Source organism: Choloepus didactylus, chromosome 20, assembly GCF_015220235.1.
Source record: "Choloepus didactylus isolate mChoDid1 chromosome 20, mChoDid1.pri, whole genome shotgun sequence".
Lineage (NCBI taxonomy): Eukaryota > Metazoa > Chordata > Mammalia > Pilosa > Megalonychidae > Choloepus > Choloepus didactylus.
The window spans coordinates 35,415,820-35,438,143 of NC_051326.1; the positions used below are offsets into that span (position 1 = coordinate 35,415,820).

Below are 22,324 nucleotides of genomic sequence, written 5' to 3' on the forward strand. Positions count from 1 at the left end.
TTCTGACTCCAGAGCTTGTGCTTTCCAGTACACCACTTCAAGAAAGTTTAAAGATGTGCAGAAAGATCAACTTCAAAGTGTTAATTAAAAACATGGGGAAAGAGTTTCAAAATGGCATAACCAAGGATTCTTGTGCCATCTCCTCTCATGGGATATTTAAGGATTGGCTCGGAAAGTTTCTGGTCATTCTGCCCGAAGGTGGAGCCTGAATGTTGATGTTATTATTGAAGATCCTTTCTGCTTAATCAGTGGCAGGTTTAGACTAAATTCTATTCCTGGATCTCTAAATTGTTGGTAGACCAATTAGTATAAAATAGATATAATAATACTGTACCTATCTGAAGGCTGGTTTGGTCCGGGCCAACTGGTCTTTTGTGGGCTCTTCAAAGTGCCCTAAGTTCAGCTCTGCCTTAACTTTATTAGACAGGAGTATTTCACTGATATTTCTGGGCCCGTGATGGAGCAGTGGTGTGGCTGTAGTCTGCTGCACTGGCTATTATATCCTCCTCCTCTACCTCTCTCAAATCCTCACATTTTCTGGGTAACAGCCCCAGTAGGACCAGTCCCAAAGGTCCCAAGAATTATCTGGAACTTACGTTTTGGGGGCATGGCAAATTCTGTCCACTTTGTGACTTTCCACTGCCTCTCTGGTTCTCTGCCACCAGTCCAGCAGAGCTGATTATTGTGCTTGGGACCAATGACCTAAAAAGTCCGTCCATAGAAATGAAGGGGGTCACCAGCATAATTCTCCACAAGGATTTTGATAAAGACAACATGGACAATGATATCGCCTTGCTCCTGGTAGACACACCCATCATCTTCAGTGACTTGAAAGTACCCATCTGCCTGCCTGAAGAATCCAGACACGACATCTGGCACGAATGCTGGGTGGCAGGATGGGGGTGGACCAAGGCTGGTACGTGATGTGGCTGCTGGGGAGAAGCCAGATCTTGGGTGTCTGAGGATAAGCCATTGAATCTGAAGGAGAAGGGCCAGGGGATGAAACAGAAGGAGGGAGGAAGAAAGGGCCCTTCATTAGAGCAAATCCCTGCACAGTAGGAGCTCCTGGATCCCTAATCTCAGCGTCTTCCAAGTGCCAAGGAAGCATCTCCCAGAGGCTGCAAACTGAAATGCCAAGTCGGCTACATTTCCCAGGTGTGCTTTTCTTCAGCCAGGGCAGAGTAGCCTTGTCTGTTTAATTGGATTTAAATACCTTTCTGCAGTGGACCCACTCTAGTTCTATCACACATTGATGTTTCCTACCTGGTTCCTACAGGTATTTGAGTTGCTAGCCCCAGCTCAGACTCTTGACTGTCCTGGAGTGTTGTCCAGAATTCTTAGAAATGTTTCTGTTGTTACTGGTTACATGCTATTTGTTGTTACATTGTTACTTGAACAAAGTGGGAGAAAGCCTATTAGGACAGAAAGGTATGATGAAGTCCCAGCTGGACTTCCCTTGCCCCCCCCCCGCACCCCCCCCCCCCCCCCCAGGAAACATGACAAAACATCCAATAGGTAGGGGAGGAAATGGGCCTGAGTAAGACTCTGGATCCAGAGGGATGCTTCACAACAAGCTGGTCCTTGAAGATGGTAGATACTCCTGGAGCTTAGCAACCAGAGAGAGGGAAACTGGTAGAACAAGATTCTAGATTCCAGGCACTACCAGAAAGTTAGAAGTGGAGGACTAGGCAGGTGAAGTGCTCATAAGAGTAGAAACATCCAAGAAGGGGAAGAACTGAGAAATCTCTGTATGGTCAGAGTTAATGAGATAGAGAGAAGCCCATACAAATGACTGGAGCCTGGCAGTCCAGAAAGGGTCTGGGGGAAATTCCCTCTAAAGAATTTTCACCAAATCACCCTTGCTGGGGTACCTGGAAATTTTTCCTCTGGGGGGTTCATACTCATTTTCAGTGACTTTGTGTGAGGGAAATGTCATACTCACATAATAAAAATAGCAACAGGCAAATATATGTGAAAAAGCAGGATTGTGCTGAGAAATGGTCAATAGCCAGTTCTAAGGAGAATTCAAGTCAGTAGGCCTGGTTAGAATGAATCTAGAAGTAGATGTGGAAATAGAAATAAGGTTTTGAATGGAGAGCAAGAATTTAAGTAGGAATTGTCTGAACAGCCTGGGGAGTGGGTGACGAAGAGGGTAAAATGTACAAGGAATTACCTGAAAGAAGTGGAGAGTAAGGGATTGTAGAATAAGGGTGCAGCCTGGAAGATGGACAGGGAGGCTGGTGGGATGGTAGGACGTGCTGTAGCATTAGCAGCACTGGGACCCTCTGCATGGTGGCTTTTCTAATGTGCTTTCTCTGTGGACCAGGTGATGAAAACTCTGGGAACACTGACTTGTTGAAGGTGCCAATTATCATCATGGATTGGGAGGAATGTTCAAAGATATTTCCAAAAGTTACCAAAAATATGCTGTGTGCTGGCTACAAGAATGAGAACTATGATGCCTGCCAGGTAACTAGGGTGTTTCCATCCCTCGCCCTACAGCCTCCCCTGTTTCAGGGCCACCAAATGCTAGGGTATCTTACCTTTGCTAGGAATAGATAATTAAGAGTCTGGAAAATATCTGTGAATCAGGGCCTTGGACCATGAGAATGGGAACATAGATGACAAATCCTCTGAATACTTGTTATGTGAACAGCACCCTTGGAGCTATCTGTGCACCACCTGGGAGTCAATATGCAGCAACCCTGCACAATTGTTTCTGGTCTTCTCCAGGAGGACTAGGTAAATAGGGCTCCAGGGCTTTCCCCACATCTGGGAATTCTTAAAAAAACAAAAATCCAAGAAGTATTTGAGATCTATACCAAGGGTCATTTTAATTCATTCATTTAGCAAACTTTCTTGAGCATCTACAGCATACTAGGCCCTGGGGATCCAGCCACGAACGAGATGTGGCTCCTCTCCTGAGGGATCCCACAGCTCCTGGGCATGAAGTTGGGTAACGACATCAACAACAACAATAATATGATGCATTTGGGTTTCATTGAACCAACAATCTGGTATTTTAGCTTCTGTTTAATGAAATGAACATAAAAATTTTAAAAGAAAATTTTTGATTGATGAGTAGAGGAGATAAAAACTCAGAAATCACCTTCCTCTGGCTCTAAGGATGATTGATGGGATTTGTCTTTAAAGCTCAAAGATGTTCTTTTTGTCTTGGGAGGGGCCATTCAATGACTCCACTTAGTCCCAGCTCAAGTTAGTTGCCTACTCATGGCTCAGGCAGTTGATTTGGTCATTGGTAGAAAATGACAAATGCAGATGTTTCACTGAGATGTTAAATATTCTGAAGAGTTATGTAAAAGGCTGCCACATGGAAGGGGAGGGGGTATTTATCCACAAAAATCTCTTTGTTTAATGTGAGGAGATTGGTGGTTATCCTTGGTGGACTGGGAGATAGGGCATTGGGAAGAGGGGTGCTGGGACAGGGGTTGAGGACAGCGAGGGTGAAGAGAATGGAGAAGGAGCTCTGAGGTAAGAAGGAATCGACCCCAGCAACATGGCACCAGGCCTAGAAAGAGTCCCCTGTGTGGCAAACGATGTGAGGGACAAAGGGAGAGACAGAGTCAACATCATATGAACCTTGTGTTTTCTTCACATTCTGGATATTTAGAAACATTAAAAAAAGAAAAAAATCAGAGCATTGCACTGCTAGTTCTTGACAAGACAGAGTAGGTCCATTTCTTCCTATCGTTCCCACTAAGTACAGCTAAAAACTCTGAACATTATACATAAAACAAACATATAGAGACTTGGAAAGATAAAGAGAAGAAGGTGGACTGGCTGGAGACTCTGGCACTTGGGGAACAACAGTGGTGAGTTACTTGGGTTTTCCTTTTGCCTCTTGTATATCCTGGATGATGCTGTAGCATCCCATAACCCAATGGGCACTGACAATAACTAAAAACAAAGTCTGCTGTCTCTTGCCAAAGGATCAGGAAGGGGCAGCCTAGCAAGAAAGGAAAGTTTTTGTTTTGTTTTGTTTTTATAGTAAACATTCTATTTGAGCAAACCATCTGGAAAAAAAATCACAGTCCCCTTCCTACCATCCACAAAGGGCAAGTGGAGAGCCAAGACTTCTACCTTCCGGCCCTCACGAGGTACTCCTCGCTCTACCTGTCAGGGCCGTGTCCTAGGAGGCCAAGTGCAAAGCCGGGACTTTGACCACCACCCAGCGTTAGTAAGCCACCCCTGCCCTCACAGCGTTCATGGGGGCCTCCATCCCACCCAGCCCCAACAGGGCGTCCCTACCCCTCCCTGGTGTCAGTAAAGACCTGAGTGTGGAGCCTGGACTGTCACCCCCATCCAGTGTTAAGAGTTGGTGCTCCCCTTTCCCCTGCCCAAGTTCAGAGTATGTATGTTAAAAATCTTAATGACCCAAGTATCATAACGCAAAACCCAAAATGTTCGGAAACTGTCGTGCCTAGAATAGTCATGCTAGTGTAAGTGAATTCAAACAAGAAAAATAAACCTAACAGGTAACTGTATCTATTAAGGAAATTGAATTTATAATGTAAAAATCTTCCAAAAATAGGAATCTCCAGGTCCAGGTGGTTTCACTGGAGAATTCTACAAACATTTAAAGAATTAACACAAATTCTATACAGTCTCCTCCAGAAAATAGAAGTATGGGAACACTTAAAAAATCATTTTATGAAGCTAGTTTTACCCTGATACCAAACCAGACAAATTCAGTGCAAAAAAAGAGAAAACTACAGACAAACATCCCTCATTATATGAAGGAAAAAATCCTTAACAAAATATTAGCAACTAAAATTCAGCAATATGTAATAATTATACACCATGACCAATCAGGGTTTATTCCAGGGATGCAAGCCCGGTTCAATATTCAAAAATCAATCCTTGTAATCCATCATACTAAGACGAAAGAAAAGTCATATGATCATATCAATTGATGCAGAAAAATCATCTGACAAAATTCAACAGCCATTCACGATTAAAATTCTCAGAAAAATATAGGAATAAAAGGGAACTTTCTCAGCTTGATAAAGAGCATCTACAAAAAACCTACAGCTAACATTAAACTTAATGATGAAAGAGTGAATGCTTTTCCCCTGAAATTGAGATCAAGGCAAAGATTTCCACTCTTACCACTCTTGTTCAACACAGTGCTGGAAGTTCTAGTTACTGAAATTAGGCATGAAAAGGAAATAAAAGGCATATAGTATGAAAAGGAAGAAATAAAACTGTTACTATTTGCAGATGACATGAGTGTCTACATAGAACATGTAGGAATCTATTTTTTAAAACTCAGAACTTATAAGTGAGTTCAACAAGGTTGTAGGATACAGATAAACAAAAATCGATAGTATTTCTATATACTAGCAATAAACATGCGGAACACAGATATTAAAAGTACAGAATCACCCAGAAGAATGAAATAGACATAAACATAGCAAAACATTTATAGGACTTTGTGAAAATTACATAATATTGATGAAAGAAATCAAAGATATAAATAAATGGAAAAATATACCTTGCTAATGGATTGGAAAACTCAACATAATGTAGATATCAATTCTTCTGAAATTGATATACAGGTTTGGCACAATTCCTATCAAAATCTCAGTGAGAATGTTTTATAGATGTAGAAATACTATTTTAAAATTTATATGGAAAGGCAAATGAACTAGAATAGCTAAAATAATTTTGGAAAAAACGAATAAAGTGGGAGAAATCAATCCACCTGATTTCAAGATTTATTATATATATAGCTACAATAACCAAGACTATGTGGTATTGACAGCTAGGCCCGTAGATCAACGGAACAAAACATAGAATTCAGAAATAGATTGACACAAATATGCCCAACAGATTTTTGACAAAGGTACAAAAGCAATTCAATGGAGGGAAGATGGCTTTTCCACAAATGGTGCTGGAGCAATTGGATATTCATAAGCAAGTCTCATACAGTGTATAAAACTCAATTCAAAATGGAAATGGACTTGTATGGGAAATGTAAAACTATAAATGTTTAGAAAAAAATAAGAGAAAATCTTGGGACTTGGGGCTAGGTAGAGAATTCTTAGATTTGACATCAAAAACATGAACTGTAAAAGGGAAAAATGATAAATTGGAATCCATTCAAATTTAAAATTTGTTCTGTGAAAGACCCTGTTAAGAGGATGAAAAGATAAGCTCCAGAGCAGGAGAAAAGTCTTGAAAACCACATATCCAACAAAAGAATTGTATCTAGAATATATAAGGAATAAAACCCCACAGTGGAAAGAAATCCAATTAGAAAATGGACAAAAGACATGAATAGACAATTCATTTGGAGATGATAAACGGATAGGAAATAACCACATGAAAATATGAGAAACAGGATTACCATTAGGGATGTGCAAATGAAAACCAGAATAAGTGATCACTACACACCTATCAAAATGGCTAAAATTAAGAAAGAAAATAGTGATAACACCAAATGCTGGTGGAGATGCAGAGAAATGAAATCACTCTACATTCCTGGTGGGAATTATAAAATGGCATAGCCATTCTGGAAAACAGTTTGGCAGTTTCTTAAAGAACTAGAAGTGCAACTCCCATGAGACACACCAGTTGCACTCCTGGGCATTTATCTCAGAGAAATAAAGACTTCTATTCATGCCAAATGTTGTACACCAATGCTTACAGAAGCCTTATTGATAATAGCCAAAAACTGGAAAAAATCTAGATGTCCTTCAACAAGTAATTGTTAAGCAATCTGTGGTATATCCGTAACATGGAATACCGCTCAGCAATTAAAAAGGACACACTATCGATACACAGCAATCTCTATGGATCTCCAGAGAAAAACTGAATGTGTGGTTATGAAAGTATAACACAGGAGATATTTGTGGTGACAGGTTCTGTATCTTGACTATATTAAAGTTAATATCCTGACTGATATTGTACTATAATTTTGCAAGATGTTATTATTGGGGAAAACTGGGTAAAGAGCACAGCGGTTATCTCTATTATTTCTTCCAACTGCATATGCATCTACAATTATCTCAAAATAAAACGTTTAATTTCAAAGAAATAATCTTTCAGTGGCACAGTTAAGCAAAATGTAAAATCAAACATACTGCAACTGGTAATGCAATAGTATTACCAGTTTTTGAAGGATCTGGCAACTTTCTGGGGCAACAGTTATCACAAGAAACTGCAGCTATCTATCTTATCTGTCTCCCCAAGCTCAAGCAGACAAGTCTCATTCATGTGTGAATTTTCAGCGCCTTGCACAATGCTTGGCTGGTGAAAAATGCTTGACAAATATTTGCCAAATAAGTGAACCACAGAATCCAGCAACTACTTGTCAGTAAAGTAACCACAGAGGAGGCAGCATCTGAGAGAGGCCCCAAAGGATGTGCATAAGAGTCTTCAGGTGGAGGTGGGGATTAAGAACCAGCAGCCAGCTGGGCTGGTGGGGAGTTTGGTTATTGGGCTGCCAAGCTGACTTGGTTTCAAACTGGGCTGCACTCCAGAGTATTAAATAACTTGAACACATCACCCACAACAGTTTCAAGGAAGTCTTATTTTGCTACATGGAATCTTAGAATCACAGACTTTTAGAGCCAGAAAAGAATGTACCAAAATAGTTAATCAAAATTCAGCTTTAGGCACCATAATTATGGAAACTTGAACAGGGAGTGAGATGTTTTGTTTGCACAGGTTAGAGCTAAGCCCAGATAATCCCAGAGTAAATTGGGCAGAGGATTAAAAAAGTATTTGAAAAGCTCCCTTGAGGGACTGGGGAGAAATGTGGAAATATTAAATTTACCCTCCTGGTGAATTCCTTATATTCTCACAAACATCGGGGACTACCAATTTAGTAAGCCAAGCCCTCACTCTTAGGGCTTGCCCTTATGAAGCCTGTTACTGCAAAGGAGAGGCTAAACCTACTTACAATTGTGCCTAAGAGTCACCCCAGAGAACCTCTTTCGTTGCTCAAGTGTGACCTCTCTCTCTAAGCCAACTTGGCAGGTGGACTGGCTGCTCTCCCCCTATGTGGGACATGACACCCAGGGATGAGTCTGGACCCAGTATCATGGGATTGAGAAAGCCTTCTTGACCAAAAGCGGGGAGAGAAATGAAACAAAATAAAGTTTTAGTGTCTGAGAGATTTTAAATGGAGTCAAGGGGTCATTCTGGAGGTTATTCTTACGCGTTATATAAATATCCCTTTTTAGTCTTTCGTATATTACTAGAAGGAAATACCTGAAACTGTTGTTGACCTGCAATCCAGTAGTCTTGTTTCTTGAAGACCAGTGTTTAACTACATAGCTTATGCAGTGTGACCGTGTGATTGTGAAAACCTTGTGGCTCACATTCCCTTTGTCCAGTATATAGACAGATGAGTAGAAACATGGGGACAAAAAAGTAAATGATTAATAGGGGGAGATGGGGGAATGGGTTGTTTTGGGTGTTCTTTTTTTACTTTTATTTTTATTATTTTTTTGGAGTAATGAAAATGTTCAAAAATTGATTGTGGTGAATGTACAACTATATGATGATACGGTGAACAATTGATTGTATACTTTGGATGATTGTATGGTATGTGATTATATCTCAATATAATTACAAGGAAAAAAATTCACTATTAGGGAAGGATGTTAATCACAAAACTCCCTACCACTCAGCTTGGTATCTTGCCCATTCCTTCCTGTTTTGCTCACTCTGTTCAATACTGTACCTGTGACACAGAGAGGAACACTGAGGATGAAAGAATGGTCACCAGGTCCATAACAACCTTGTCTCAGGATCCTGTAAGCTTTAAGGATGTGGTTGGGACTTCACCCAAGAAAACTGGGCACTGATGGACTCTGCCCAGAGAAACCTCAACAGAGATGTGATGCTGGAGTAACTCAGAAACCTCATCTTAGTGGGCTGGGAGACTGGACTTAAAAAGAAAGAGGAGAGGGCGGGGCAAGATGGCAGACTGGTGAGCTGTATGTTTTAGTTACTCCTCCAGGAAAGTAGGTAGAAAGCCAGGAACTGCGTGGACTGGACACCACAGAGCAATCTGTCTTTGGGCATACTTCATACAACACTCATGAAAACGTGGAACTGCTGAGATCAGCGAAATCTGTAAGTTTTTGCGGCCAGGGGACCCGCACCCCTCCCTGCCAGGCTCAGTCCCGGGGGAGGAGGGGCTGTCAGCTCCAGGAAGGAGAAGGGAGAATTGCAGTGGCTGCTCTTACCGGAAACTCATTCTACTGATTCAAACTCCAACCATAGATAGACTGAGGCCAGACACCAGAGACTCTGAGAGCAGCCAGCCCAGCAGAGAGGAGACAGGCATAGAAAAAAAACAACACGAAAAACTCCAAAATAAAAGCAGAGGATTTTTGGAGTTCTGGTGAACACAGAAAGGGGAAGGGCGGAGATCAGGCCTTGAGGCGCATATGCAAATCCCGAAGCAAGGCTGATCTCTCTGCCCTGGGCACCTTTCCTTAATGGCCCTGGTTGCTTTGTCTATTAGCATTTCAATAACCCATTAGATCTCTGAGGAGGGCCGGTTTTTTTTTTTTTTTTTTTTTTTTTTTTTTAAATCCTTTTTGCTTTTTCTAAAACAATTACTCTAAGAAGCTCAATACAGAAAGCTTCAAAGAATTGAAATTTGAGCACGTCAAGTCAAGAGCAGAACTAAGAGAGCTCTGAGACAAAAGGCAATAATCCAGTGGCTGAGAAAATTCACTAAACAACACAACTTCCCAAGAAAAGGGGGGTGTCCGCTCACAGCCACCATCCTGGTGGACAGGAAACACTCCTGCCCATCGCCAGCCCCATAGCCCAGAGCTGCCCCAGACAACCCAGTGTGACGGAAGTGCTTCAAATAACAGACACACACCACAAAACTGGGCGTGGACATTAGCCTTCCCTGCAACCTCAGCTGAATGTCCCAGAGCTGGGAAGGGGGAGCAGTGTGAATTAACAGAGCCCCATTCAGCCATCATTTGAGCAGACTGAGAGCCTCCCAACACAGCCCAGCAGCCCAGAACCGCCCTGGGGGGACGGCACTCACCTGTGACATAGCACAGTCATCCCTCAACAGAGGACCCGGGGTGCACAGCCTGGAAGAGGGGCCCACTTGCAAGTCTCAGGAGCCATACGCCAATACCAAAGACTTGTGGGTCAGTGGCAGAGACAAACTGTGGCAGGACTGAACTGAAGGATTAGACTATTGCAGTAGCTTTAAAACTCTAGGATCATCAGGGAGATTTGATTGTTAGGGCCACCCCCCCTCCCCGACTGCCCAGAAACACGCCCCACATACAGGGCAGGCAACACCAACTACACACGCAAGCTTGGGACACCAATTGGGCCCCACAAGACTCACTCCCCCACTCACCAAAAAGGCTAAGCAGGGGAGATCTGGCTTGTGGAGAACAGGTGGCTCGTGGACGCCACCTGCTGGTTAGTTAGAGAAAGTGTACTCCACGAAGCTGTAGATCTGATAAATTAGAGATAAGGACTTCAACTGGTCTACAAACCCTAAAAGAACCCTATCAAGGTCAGCAAATGCCACGAGGCCAAAAACAACAGAAAATTATAAAGCATATGAAAAAACCAGACGATATGGATAACCCAAGCCCAAGCACCCAAATCAAAAGACCAGAAGAGACACACCTAGAGCAGCTACTCAAAGAACTAAAGATGAACAATGAGACCCTAGTACGGGATATGAAGGAAATCAAGAAGACCCTAGAAGAGCATAAAGAAGACATTGCAAGACTAAATAAAAAAATGGATGATCTTATGGAAATTAAAGAAACTGTTGACCAAATTAAAAAGATTCTGGACACTCATAGTACAAGACTAGAGGAAGTTGAACAACGAATCAGTGACCTGGAAGATGACAGAATGGAAAATGAAAACATAAAGGAAAGAATGGGGAAAAAAATTGAAAAACTCGAAATGGACCTCAGGGATATGATAGATAATATGAAACGTCCGAATATAAGACTCATTGGTGTCCCAGAAGGGGAAGAAAAGGGTAAAGGTCTAGGAAGAGTATTCAAAGAAATTGTTGGGGAAAACTTCCCAAATCTTCTAAACAACATAAATACACAAATCATAAATGCTCAGCGAACTCCAAATAGAATAAATCCAAAAAAACCCACTCCGAGACATATACTGATCACACTGTCAAACATAGAAGAGAAGGAGCAAGTTCTGAAAGCAGCAAGAGAAAAGCAATTCACCACATACAAAGGAAACAGCATAAGACTAAGTAGTGACTACTCAGCAGCCACCATGGAGGCGAGAAGGCAGTGGCACGATATATTTAAAATTCTGAGTGAGAGGAATTTCCAGCCAAGAATACTTTATCCAGCAAAGCTCTCCTTCAAATTTGAGGGAGAGCTTAAATTTTTCACAGACAAAGAAATGCTGAGAGAATTTGCTAACAAGAGACCTGCCCTACTGGAGATACTAAAGGGAGCCCTACAGACAGAGAAACAAAGACAGGACAGAGAGACTTGGAGAAAGGTTCAGTACTAAAGAGATTCGGTATGGGTACAATAAAGGATATTAATAGAGAGAGGGAAAAATATGGCAAACATAATCCAAAGGATAAGATGGCCGATTCAAGAAATGCCTTCACGGTTTTAACGTTGAATGTAAATGGATTAAACTCCCCAATTAAAAGATATAGATTCGCAGAATGGATCAAAAAAATGAACCATCAATATGTTGCATACAAGAGACTCATCTTAGACACAGGGACACAAAGAAACTGAAAGTGAAAGGATGGAAAAAAATATTTCATGCAAGCTACAGCCAAAAGAAAGCAGGTGTAGCAATATTAATCTCAGATAAAATAGACTTCAAATGCAGGGATGTTTTGAGAGACAAAGAAGGCCACTACATACTAATAAAAGGGGCAATTCAGCAAGAAGAAATAACAATCGTAAATGTCTATGCACCCAATCAAGGTGCCACAAAATACATGAGAGAAACATTGGCAAAACTAAAGGAAGCAATTGATGTTTCCACAATAATTGTGGGAGACTTCAACACATCACTCTCTCCTATAGATAGATCAACCAGACAGAATACCAATAAGGAAATTGAAAACCTAAACAATCTGATAAATGAATTAGATTTAACAGACATCTACAGGACATTACATCCCAAATCAACAGGATACACATACTTTTCTAGTGCTCACGGAACTTTCTCCAGAATAGATCATATGCTGGGACATAAAACAAGCCTCAATAAATTTAAAAAGATTGAAATTATTCAAAGCACATTCTCTGATCACAATGGAATACAATTAGAAGTCAATAACCATCAGAGACTTAGAAAATTCACAAATACCTGGAGGTTAAACAACACACTCCTAAACAATCAGTGGGTTAAAGAAGAAATAGCAAGAGAAATTGCTAAATATATAGAGACGAATGAAAATGAGAACACAACATACCAAAACCTATGGGATGCAGCAAAAGCAGTGCTAAGGGGGAAATTTATAGCACTAAACGCATATATTAAAAAGGAAGAAAGAGCCAAAATCAAAGAACTAATGGATCAACTGAAGAAGCTAGAAAATGAACAGCAAACCAATCCTAAACCAAGTACAAGAAAAGAAATAACAAGGATTTAAGCAGAAATAAATGACATAGAGAACAAAAAAACAATAGAAAGGATAAATATCACCAAAAGTTGGTTCTTTGAGAAGATCAACAAGATTGACAAGCCCCTAGCTAGACTGACAAAATCAAAAAGAGAGAAGACCCATATAAACAAAATAATGAATGAAAAAGGTGACATAACTGCAGATCCTGAAGAAATTAAAAAAATTATAAGAGGATATTATGAACAACTGTATGGCAACAAACTGGATAATGTAGAAGAAATGGACAATTTCCTGGAAACATATGAACAACCTAGACTGACCAGAGAAGAAATAGAAGACCTCAACCAACCCATCACAAGCAAAGAGATCCAATCAGTCATCAAAAATCTTCCCACAAATAAATGCCCAGGGCCAGATGGCTTCACAGGGGAATTCTACCAAACTTTCCAGAAAGAACTGACACCAATCTTACTCAAACTCTTTCAAAACATTGAAAAAAATGGAACACTACCTAACTCATTTTATGAAGCTAACATCAATCTAATACCAAAACCAGGCAAAGATGCTACAAAAAAGGAAAACTACCGGCCAATCTCCCTAATGAATATAGATGCAAAAATCCTCAACAAAATACTTGCAAATCGAATCCAAAGACACATTAAAAAAATCATACACCATGACCAAGTGGGGTTCATTCCAGGCATGCAAGGATGGTTCAACATAAGAAAAACAATCAATGTATTACAACACATTAAAAACTCGAAAGGGAAAAATCAATTGATCATCTCAATAGATGCTGAAAAAGCATTTGACAAAATCCAACATCCCTTTTTGATAAAAACACTTCAAAAGGTAGGAATTGAAGGAAACTTCCTCAACATGATAAAGAGCATATATGAAAAACCCACAGCCAGCATAGTACTCAATGGTGAGAGACTGAAAGCCTTCCCTCTAAGATCAGGAACAAGACAAGGATGCCCGCTGTCACCACTGTTATTCAACATTGTGCTGGAAGTGCTAGCCAGGGCAATCCGGCAAGACAAAGAAATAAAAGGCATCCAAATTGGAAAAGAAGAAGTAAAACTGTCATTGTTTGCAGATGATATGATCTTATATCTAGAAAACCCTGAGAAATCAACGATACACCTACTAGAGCTAATAAACAAATTTAGCAAAGTAGCGGGATACAAGATTAATGCACATAAGTCAGTAATGTTTCTATATGCTAGAAATGAACAAACTGAAGAGACACTCAAGAAAAAGATACCATTTTCAATAGCAACTAAAAAAATCAAGTACCTAGGAATAAACTTAACCAAAGATGTAAAAGACCTATACAAAGAAAACTACATAACTCTACTAAAAGAAATAGAAGGGGACCTTAAAAGATGGAAAAATATTCCATGTTCATGGATAGGAAGGCTAAATGTCATTAAGATGTCAATTCTACCCAAACTCATCTACAGATTCAGTGCAATCCCAATCAAAATTCCAACAACCTACTTTGCAGACTTGGAAAAGCTAGTTATCAAATTTATTTGGAAAGGGAAGATGCCTCAAATTGCTAAAGACACTTTAAAAAAGAAAAACGAAGTGGGAGGACTTACAATCCCTGACTTTGAAGCTTATTATAAAGCCACAGTTGCCAAAACAGCATGGTACTGGCACAAAGATAGACATATAGATCAATGGAATCGAATTGAGAATTCAGAGATAGACCCTCAGATCTATGGCCGACTGATCTTTGATAAGGCCCCCAAAGTCACTGAACTGAGCCATAATGGTCTTTTCAACAAATGGGGCTGGGAGAGTTGGATATCCATATCCAAAAGAATGAAAGAGGACCCCTACCTCACCCCCTACACAAAAATTAACTCAAAATGGACCAAAGATCTCAATATAAAAGAAAGTACCATTAAACTCCTAGAAGATAATGTAGGAAAACATCTTCAAGACCTTGTATTAGGCGGCCACTTCCTAGACTTTACACCCAAAGCACAAGCAACAAAAGAGAAAATAGATAAATGGGAACTCCTCAAGCTTAGAAGTTTCTGCACCTCAAAGGAATTTCTCAAAAAGGTAAAGAGGCAGCCAACTCAATGGGAAAAAATTTTTGGAAACCATGTATCTGACAAAAGACTGATATCTTGCATATACAAAGAAATCCTACAACTCAATGACAATAGTACAGAGAGCCCAATTATAAAATGGGCAAAAGATATGAAAAGACAGTTCTCTGAAGAGGAAATACAAATGGCCAAGAAACACATGAAAAAATGTTCAGCTTCACTAGCTATTAGAGAGATGCAAATTAAGACCACAATGAGATACCATCTAACACCGGTTAGAATGGCTGCCATTAAACAAACAGGAAACTACAAATGCTGGAGGGGATGTGGAGAAATTGGAACTCTTATTCATTGTTGGTGGGACTGTATAATGGTTCAGCCACTCTGGAAGTCAGTCTGGCAGTTCCTTAGAAAACTAGAGATAGAGCTACCATTCGATCCAGCGATTGCACTTCTCGGGATATACCCGGAAGATCGGAAAGCAGTGACACGAACAGATATCTGCACGCCAATGTTCATAGCAGCATTATTCACAATTGCCAAGAGATGGAAACAACCCAAATGTCCATTAACAGATGAGTGGATACATAAAATGTGGTATATACACACGATGGAATACTACGCGGCAGTAAGAAGGAACGATCTGGTGAAACATATGACAACATGGATGAACCTTGAAGACATAATGCTGAGCGAAATAAGCCAGGCACAAAAAGAGAAATATTATATGCTACCACTAATGTGAACTTTGAAAAATGTAAAACAAATGGTTTATAATGTAGAATGTAGGGGAACTAGCAGTAGAGAGCAATTAAGGAAGGGGGAACAATAATCCAAGAAGAACAGATAAGCTATTTAACGTTCTGGGGATGCCCAGAAATGACTATGGTCTGTTAATTTCTGATGGATGTAGTAGGAACAAGTTCACTGAAATGTTGCTATAGTATGTAACTTTCTTGGGGTAAAGTAGGAACATGTTGGAAGTTAAGCAGTTATCTTAGGTTAGTTGTCTTTTTCTTACTCCCTTGCTATGGTCTCTTTGAAATGTTCTTTTATTGTATGTTTGTTTTCTTTTTAACTTTTTTTTTCATACAGTTGATTTGAAAAAAGAAGGGAAAGTTAAAAAAAAAAAAAAGAAAAAAGAAAAAAGACAAACAAGGAAAAAAAAAAAAAAACAAAAAACGATGTAGTGCCCCCTTGAGGAGCCTGTGGAGAATGCAGGGGTATTCGCCTACCCCACCTCCATGGTTGCTAACATGACCACAGACATAGGGGACTGGTGGTTTGATGGGTTGAGCCCTCTACCATAAGTTTTACCCTTGGGAAGACGGTTGCTGCAAAGGAGAGGCTAGGCCTCCCTGTATTTGTGCCTAAGAGTCTCCTCCTGAATGCCTCTTTGTTGCTCAGATGTGGCCCTCTCTCTCTGGCTAAGCCAACTTGAAAGGTGAAATCACTGCCCTCCCCCCTACGTGGGATCAGACACCCAGGGAAGTGAATCTCCCTGGCAACGTGGAATATGACTCCCGGGGAGGAATGTAGACCCGGCATCGTGGGATGGAGAACATCTTCTTGACCAAAAGGGGGATGTGAAAGGAAATGAAATAAGCTTCAGTGGCAGAGAGATTCCAAAACGAGCCGAGAGATCACTCTGGTGGGCACTCTTACGCACACTTCAGACAACCTTTTTTAGGTTCTAAAGAATTTTGGTAGCTGGTGGTGGATACCTGAAACTATTAAACCACAACCCAGAACCCATGAATCTCGAAGACAGTTGTATAAAAATGTAGCTTATGAGGGGTGACAGTGGGATTGGGAATGCCATAAGGACCAAACTCCACTTTGTCTAGTTTATGGATCGATGTGTAGAAAAGTAGGGGAAGCAAACAAACAGACAAAGGTACCTAGTGTTCTTTTTTACTTCAATTGCTCTTTTTTCACTCTAATTATTATTCTTGTTATTTTTGTGTGTGTGCTAATGAAGGTGTCAGGGATTGATTTAGGTGATGAATGTACAACTATGTAATGGTACTGTAAACAATCGAAAGTACAATTTGTTTTGTATGACTGCGTGGTATGTGAATATATCTCAATAAAATGATGATTAAAAAAAAAAAAAAAAAAAAAAAGAAAGAGGAAACTTGTTAGCAAGATATTTTGATGCAAGAACCATCCTTTGGCACTACAATGGTATAACTCCTAAGGGATTATTGCTAGTCCCCCACATTATGGGAGGTCCACAAATGTTATAACTTAGAAGATCTCCCCAGATCACAGACAAGATATTCAAGACAAGTGACCATCATCCAAGAGAATATAATGTCTCAGGAGAAAGACTGTGAATATTATGAATCAGAATAAAAATAATAATCTGAGCACAAACCATAACTATGGCCCTTATGTTAAAGGTTCGAAACATGATTCAGAATCAGTCAGAAATCCCATAAGATCCCATAAGAGTAACAATGCTGGCAAAGCTCTCTTCTATTAGACCATGATGTTTATTCAATCTGAAAAGAATCCTAAAGGACAGAAACCCTAATTGTGTATTCTAAATGGAAACTTCTTTGATCATAATACAGTGCTTACAGTTCATAACAGAATTCATACAGGAGAGAAGCTATATGAGTATAACAATTATGGAAAGACTTAAACTGGAAACTCAATGGTCAATGAAGACCAACTGATTCATATTAAAAAGAAGCCACTTGAATATAATAAATGTGGAAAAGCCTTCACTTATAGTACAAAACTTACTCAACATGTATGTTCATACTAAAGAGAAACCAATGAATGTAATGATTGTGGAAAAGTCTTCAGTTATGATTCATCCCGTAATCAACATAAGAAAATTCACACTGGAGAAAAAACTTATAAATGTGGTTAATAATAATAAGTCTTCAATTATTATATGTCCCTTAAACAGCCTAGGAGAACTCACACGGAGAGAAACCTATGAATGTAATCAGTGTGGCAAATCCTTTAGCCAGAGTTCTAGCTTTTGTAATCATCAAAGAACTCACACAGGTGAAAAAAGCTATGGCTGTAGCAAATGTAGAAAAGTCTTTAACTGGAACCAGTCACTTGATGAACATCAAAGAATTCATCCTGGAGAGAAACCATATGAAAGTAATCAATGTGGGAAATCCTTTATTTACAAAGCATGCCTTTCTCAATGCTTGAGATTTCACACTGGAGAAAAGCCTTATGGTTTTAATGAATGTGGGAAAACCTTCAGTTATTGCTCAACCCTTAGTCAAAGTTTGAGAATTTGTACTGGAGAGAGACCCTATGTATGTAAACTATGTGAAAAAACCTTCCATTTGAGCTCTCAGATTATTAATCATCAGAGAAATCATACTGATTAAAAACCCTTTAAAATATTAGAACACAGTTGAGCAACTACAGTTGAATTTTGTCATATAACATGTTAGGAGCAAAGTGGATTTGTATTTTTCAGAGACCACAAAGGACTCAATCAGTGAAGGAACTGTTAAAGGAATCTTGATTCTAAATGTTAATTAATGAGGTCAGACTCCTACAAATATTAGTGAATGAGAGCACAGTTGTGTAAAGAGTATTGCTAAGAATTCTAATACTAAACTATATATTTGTTGAAATAAATGATGGAACTTAACACACAGAGGCAAGGGGCAATATTTTTCCATAAGCCTTCCACCATTATTTTTCATTTTTAGGTTGTTTTCAATACATACAGTATAAACTACCTTGACTATAAACTGACTGTTATAAAACACATAATATCCATGTTAAACGAATGTTAAAATATGTGTGTGAGCATATAAACAGAAAAAAAAATAAAAATAAAAAACTCTGTTTAGCAGATGAGAAAACAAACCCAAATAACTTATATAGTTATTTTGATCAACCATTTCCTTTGATGTCTGAATGGATCAGAAGCAGTATAATAATTCTGTGGCCCTTTCACATGTACTAAATAATTTTGCCCTCTTCACTACCCTGTAAGATGGGCCTGTGCAGGTCTCATGCTCTCCATTTAACAGATGAAGAAACAGGTTTCAGAATGTAAGAGCTAAGACCAGGCCTAGAAGCCAGGGCATCTGCCTCTTGTACCCACAAAAAGGATAGCAGTGATCATGTGGTGCAATTATCTCATACTGGTGAGCTTGGGAGGCTCTTGCAGTCAGTGTGTTTCTCAACAGACAAGTTGCTAGCTACCAGCCTTAGTCCTTGGGAGGAAAATCCCTCTTAGGCAGGCTGTCATCAGCACTAGATTCCTTACTGGCTAAGACAAAACCCTCCTTGACATACTCCTTGCCTTCTTTCCAAAAGGAAGAGAAAAAAAATTAAAAGCATGAAGACATGTATTTGCTGATGTCCCTCTGGGTCCCAGTTGTCCATGAAGGGATTTTCTGTTTCTTAATATACAAACAATGTTTTAACGCATAAGAGTAAAATAATGTCGACCACCATTTCTAGAGTATTTGCTATGTGCCAAACCCTGTGCCAAATGCTTTATAGATTTTTTCATTTCATCTGCCAACAATCTGAGAAAGTGGTTGTTGTTATCTCTTTTAAAGGTGAGGAAACAGGCTTAGAAAAGTTAGGTTACTTGCCCAAGGACAATTCTCTCCCTGTTATGTACACAAATCACCAATATCCAATGCAACATTCTTATGAGATTTTTATAACATTCATTCCTTCATAAAATGAAGACAGTTATAAAAACAACTGTCATGGAAGGAGCTATTTGAGTGGAAATCCTGCTGGTTTGGTTCTTGCCTCATGACTTTGCTACAGAACTAGCACAAAGAAAACAAATGCACCTACAAAAAATAGATGGGTGTCTACCGGAAATGGTAATTTTGGTTTTCTGTGACATTTACTGAGTATCCTTGAGCTGTCTCAAACCCTGATCTTTCTGCAGATTCACAGTGTAGATCTGTAAATCACTCTGCTTGATGATGCATTCCAGTCAACCCAAACTCTACCCAAACAAAATTTACTCATGATCTTGCTCCTGAACTTTGTCTCCTTTACCTGTACCCAGTCTTACCTGGAAAATGTGGAAAGAGTCCCTGTCGGTTCTTCCCCCCTCTCCATCTATGTCCATATCCATCCATGACCAGTGACCAGGTCATGTTGGTTTTACTGTCACTCCATCTCACTCTCCATCCTGACCTTCTTGTGCCCTGGTTCAGACCTCATCACCTTTCTCCTCTTAACTAGGCTCTCTACCACCTGCCTGGCTCCCTTCCAATCAGTCCTCCATACACACTCTGCCTATCAAATTCCTTTCATCCTTCAAACTAAGTGCTTTGAAGCCTTTCCTGAAAGACCTTTCCCCAACAGAATCAATCTCTCCCTCACTCTGTTCTTCCGTGTCTCATTCATACTTCTCCTGATGCATATAACACATTGATCCTATTTGTTTACCTTTGTTTCTCCCTCGCTAGGCCAAAAGGTTCTATAACCCAAATGCCTAACAATTAGTTTTACCTCAATAAAAATTTGGTAAATGGAAACTATCTAACCTCTTCTGAGCCTCAATTTTCTAGTTACAAAATGAGAATCAAAATACCTACTTCAGAGTTGTGAGGTGGTGGGGTTGAATGAGAAAATAGAAGGAGCTAACACTGCACCTTCCATATCATGTCCAGGAACTGTTAACCCTCCACCTCTTGTTAGAATTCATTATAATACTCCATTCATTCTGGTCATCTTTTTACAATCACGGAAAGGGAGACAATCTCTCCACCGAAGAAACACTGCTTGAGAGGTTGTAGCCATTCAGCTCCTTCAATGAAAGGCAATATAGCAAGGTGGAAAGAGCATGGGCTTTGGCATCAGAAAATCCTGGATTCCTGGCTACTATATAACTTTGAGCAAGCCTTTTATCCTCCTTGAGTCTCATTACCCTTCTATTAAAATGAATGAAAGATGCCATATATGTGCATGGTACACAGTGGGTACTCGGTATATATTCTCTATGTAAATGGGTAACTATTGAAGTCATAAATCCACGTTGATTCCATTATGGAGAGACCTCACATTCAGAAAAGCTTAGCTCACTTGCCCCCCACCCCCAAAAACCTACAGCAAGGAATTAAAAAGAACTTCATTCTTCCCCATGTCTCTAGAAGAACATCAAAGGAGATCCAGTTCTTAAATCTAGCAACACCTCTTGCATTCCTTTTTCTTTCCTCCCCAATCCTTTCACAGACCTTTCCAGAGCTTCTCTTTCAATAATGTCCACAAAATTACTTTCTGCTTTTCCCTCAACCTGTGCATATATTCACTCTGTCTTCCTGTTCCCCGCTATTCTGTAGATCATTTTATCTCTTCTCCTTCTTCCTCTTGAGTCCTGCCCTATCCACCACCCATATTCTAATTCTCTGCCTCACAGCTCCGGGAGCCAGCCTGCCAGAAGCACATTCCTCTCATAGGGCCATGATGGGAGAGGGAATTGGTTGGTAATTACAAGTTTTCCTTCAGCAACCTGGAGTAGGGGAGGTACCTGAGTCCTCTTCCATTAATAAGCTGTGGTCTACCTCAGATGGACAGTTTAGCATGTAACTCACTCCTGAACTGTGTTCTCTGTCCACAGGGTGACAGCGGGGGGCCTCTAGTCTGCACCCAAGATCCCGGAGAGAAGTGGTACCAAGTAGGCATCATCAGCTGGGGGAAAAGCTGTGGACAGATAAATGTCCCAGGAATATACACCTTATTAGTTAATTACAACCTCTGGATCAAGAATGTGACTCAGTTGGAAGGAAGGCCTTTTAATTATGAGCAAAGTGAAGCCCCTCCCAAAGAGGAAGTGATGAAATCCCTGGCCTCAGAATTCTCAGAGCCAAGTCCCAGGTTCTGGCTCCTGCTCTATCTTCTGCACTACCTGCTGTTCTGGAATGTTTTCCACTGATAATAAAACACGTGTATTCATTAACCAAAGGATGGTGTGTGAGAATGTGCCATAAGCAGACAGACTTGCTACAGGTGAAAGCCAAGGTCTAGGAACTGGGGCTGATAGCAGAAAGGGAGAATCCAGGGTAGGACCAGAAAAAGAGGCTGGAGCTCTGTTTTGGGACTGGCTTTGGCTCCCTGCATTAGTTAGGACTCTTTACCTTACAAGTGACAGTAACCCAACTCAAACTAGCTTAAGCCAAAAAGGAGTATTTATTTTTGTACATAATGGAAACCAGGGATGGTTTGATGGATTTAGGCATGGCTGAAGCTAGGGGCTCAAGAGAGGTTAACAGAGACTTTCTTTTTTGTGGTCATCACCCTCAAGAAGGGATTCTGAGTGGTAGCCATAAGGACCACCAGTATTTCCAATTTACATCCTACAAGCTTAGCAGCCCCAGGAGAAAAAGCAGCCTTTTTCCCAATAACTCTTGCCAAATGTCCGTGGTGTAGAACTCATGAACCATAAACCCACAAACCAATTGCTACATCAATCACTGTGCCCAAAAGTGGTACTTCTCTAAGCTGGTCCTGAGACACATGCCCACCTCAGATCCAGCAAAGGGCCAACCATTCAGAAACGTGTGCACTGACAGTGGATCAAAGGTGGTCCCCCAAACAAAAATCAAGCTGTTCTGAATGCATAAAGCCAAATGGATATTGGAGATGCCCTTTAATTGTAGAAATTCTTGGCTGGATGAACTCCACG

The 22,324-nt window shown here is 40.2% G+C and overlaps 1 protein-coding gene across 1 annotated transcript in view; it reads left to right on the forward strand.

The window, feature by feature from the left end:
• PRSS55 (serine protease 55) overlaps positions 1–21,574 on the forward strand; it is a 33,066-nt gene extending 11,492 nt beyond the window's left edge. Inside the window, exons 3-5 of the mRNA XM_037812782.1 lie at positions 666–916; positions 2,327–2,469; positions 21,260–21,574. Coding sequence (XP_037668710.1) covers positions 666–916; positions 2,327–2,469; positions 21,260–21,574 — 709 coding nt within the window. The remainder of the gene's footprint in view (positions 1–665; positions 917–2,326; positions 2,470–21,259) is intronic.
• The last annotated feature ends 750 nt before the right edge of the window (positions 21,575–22,324 follow it).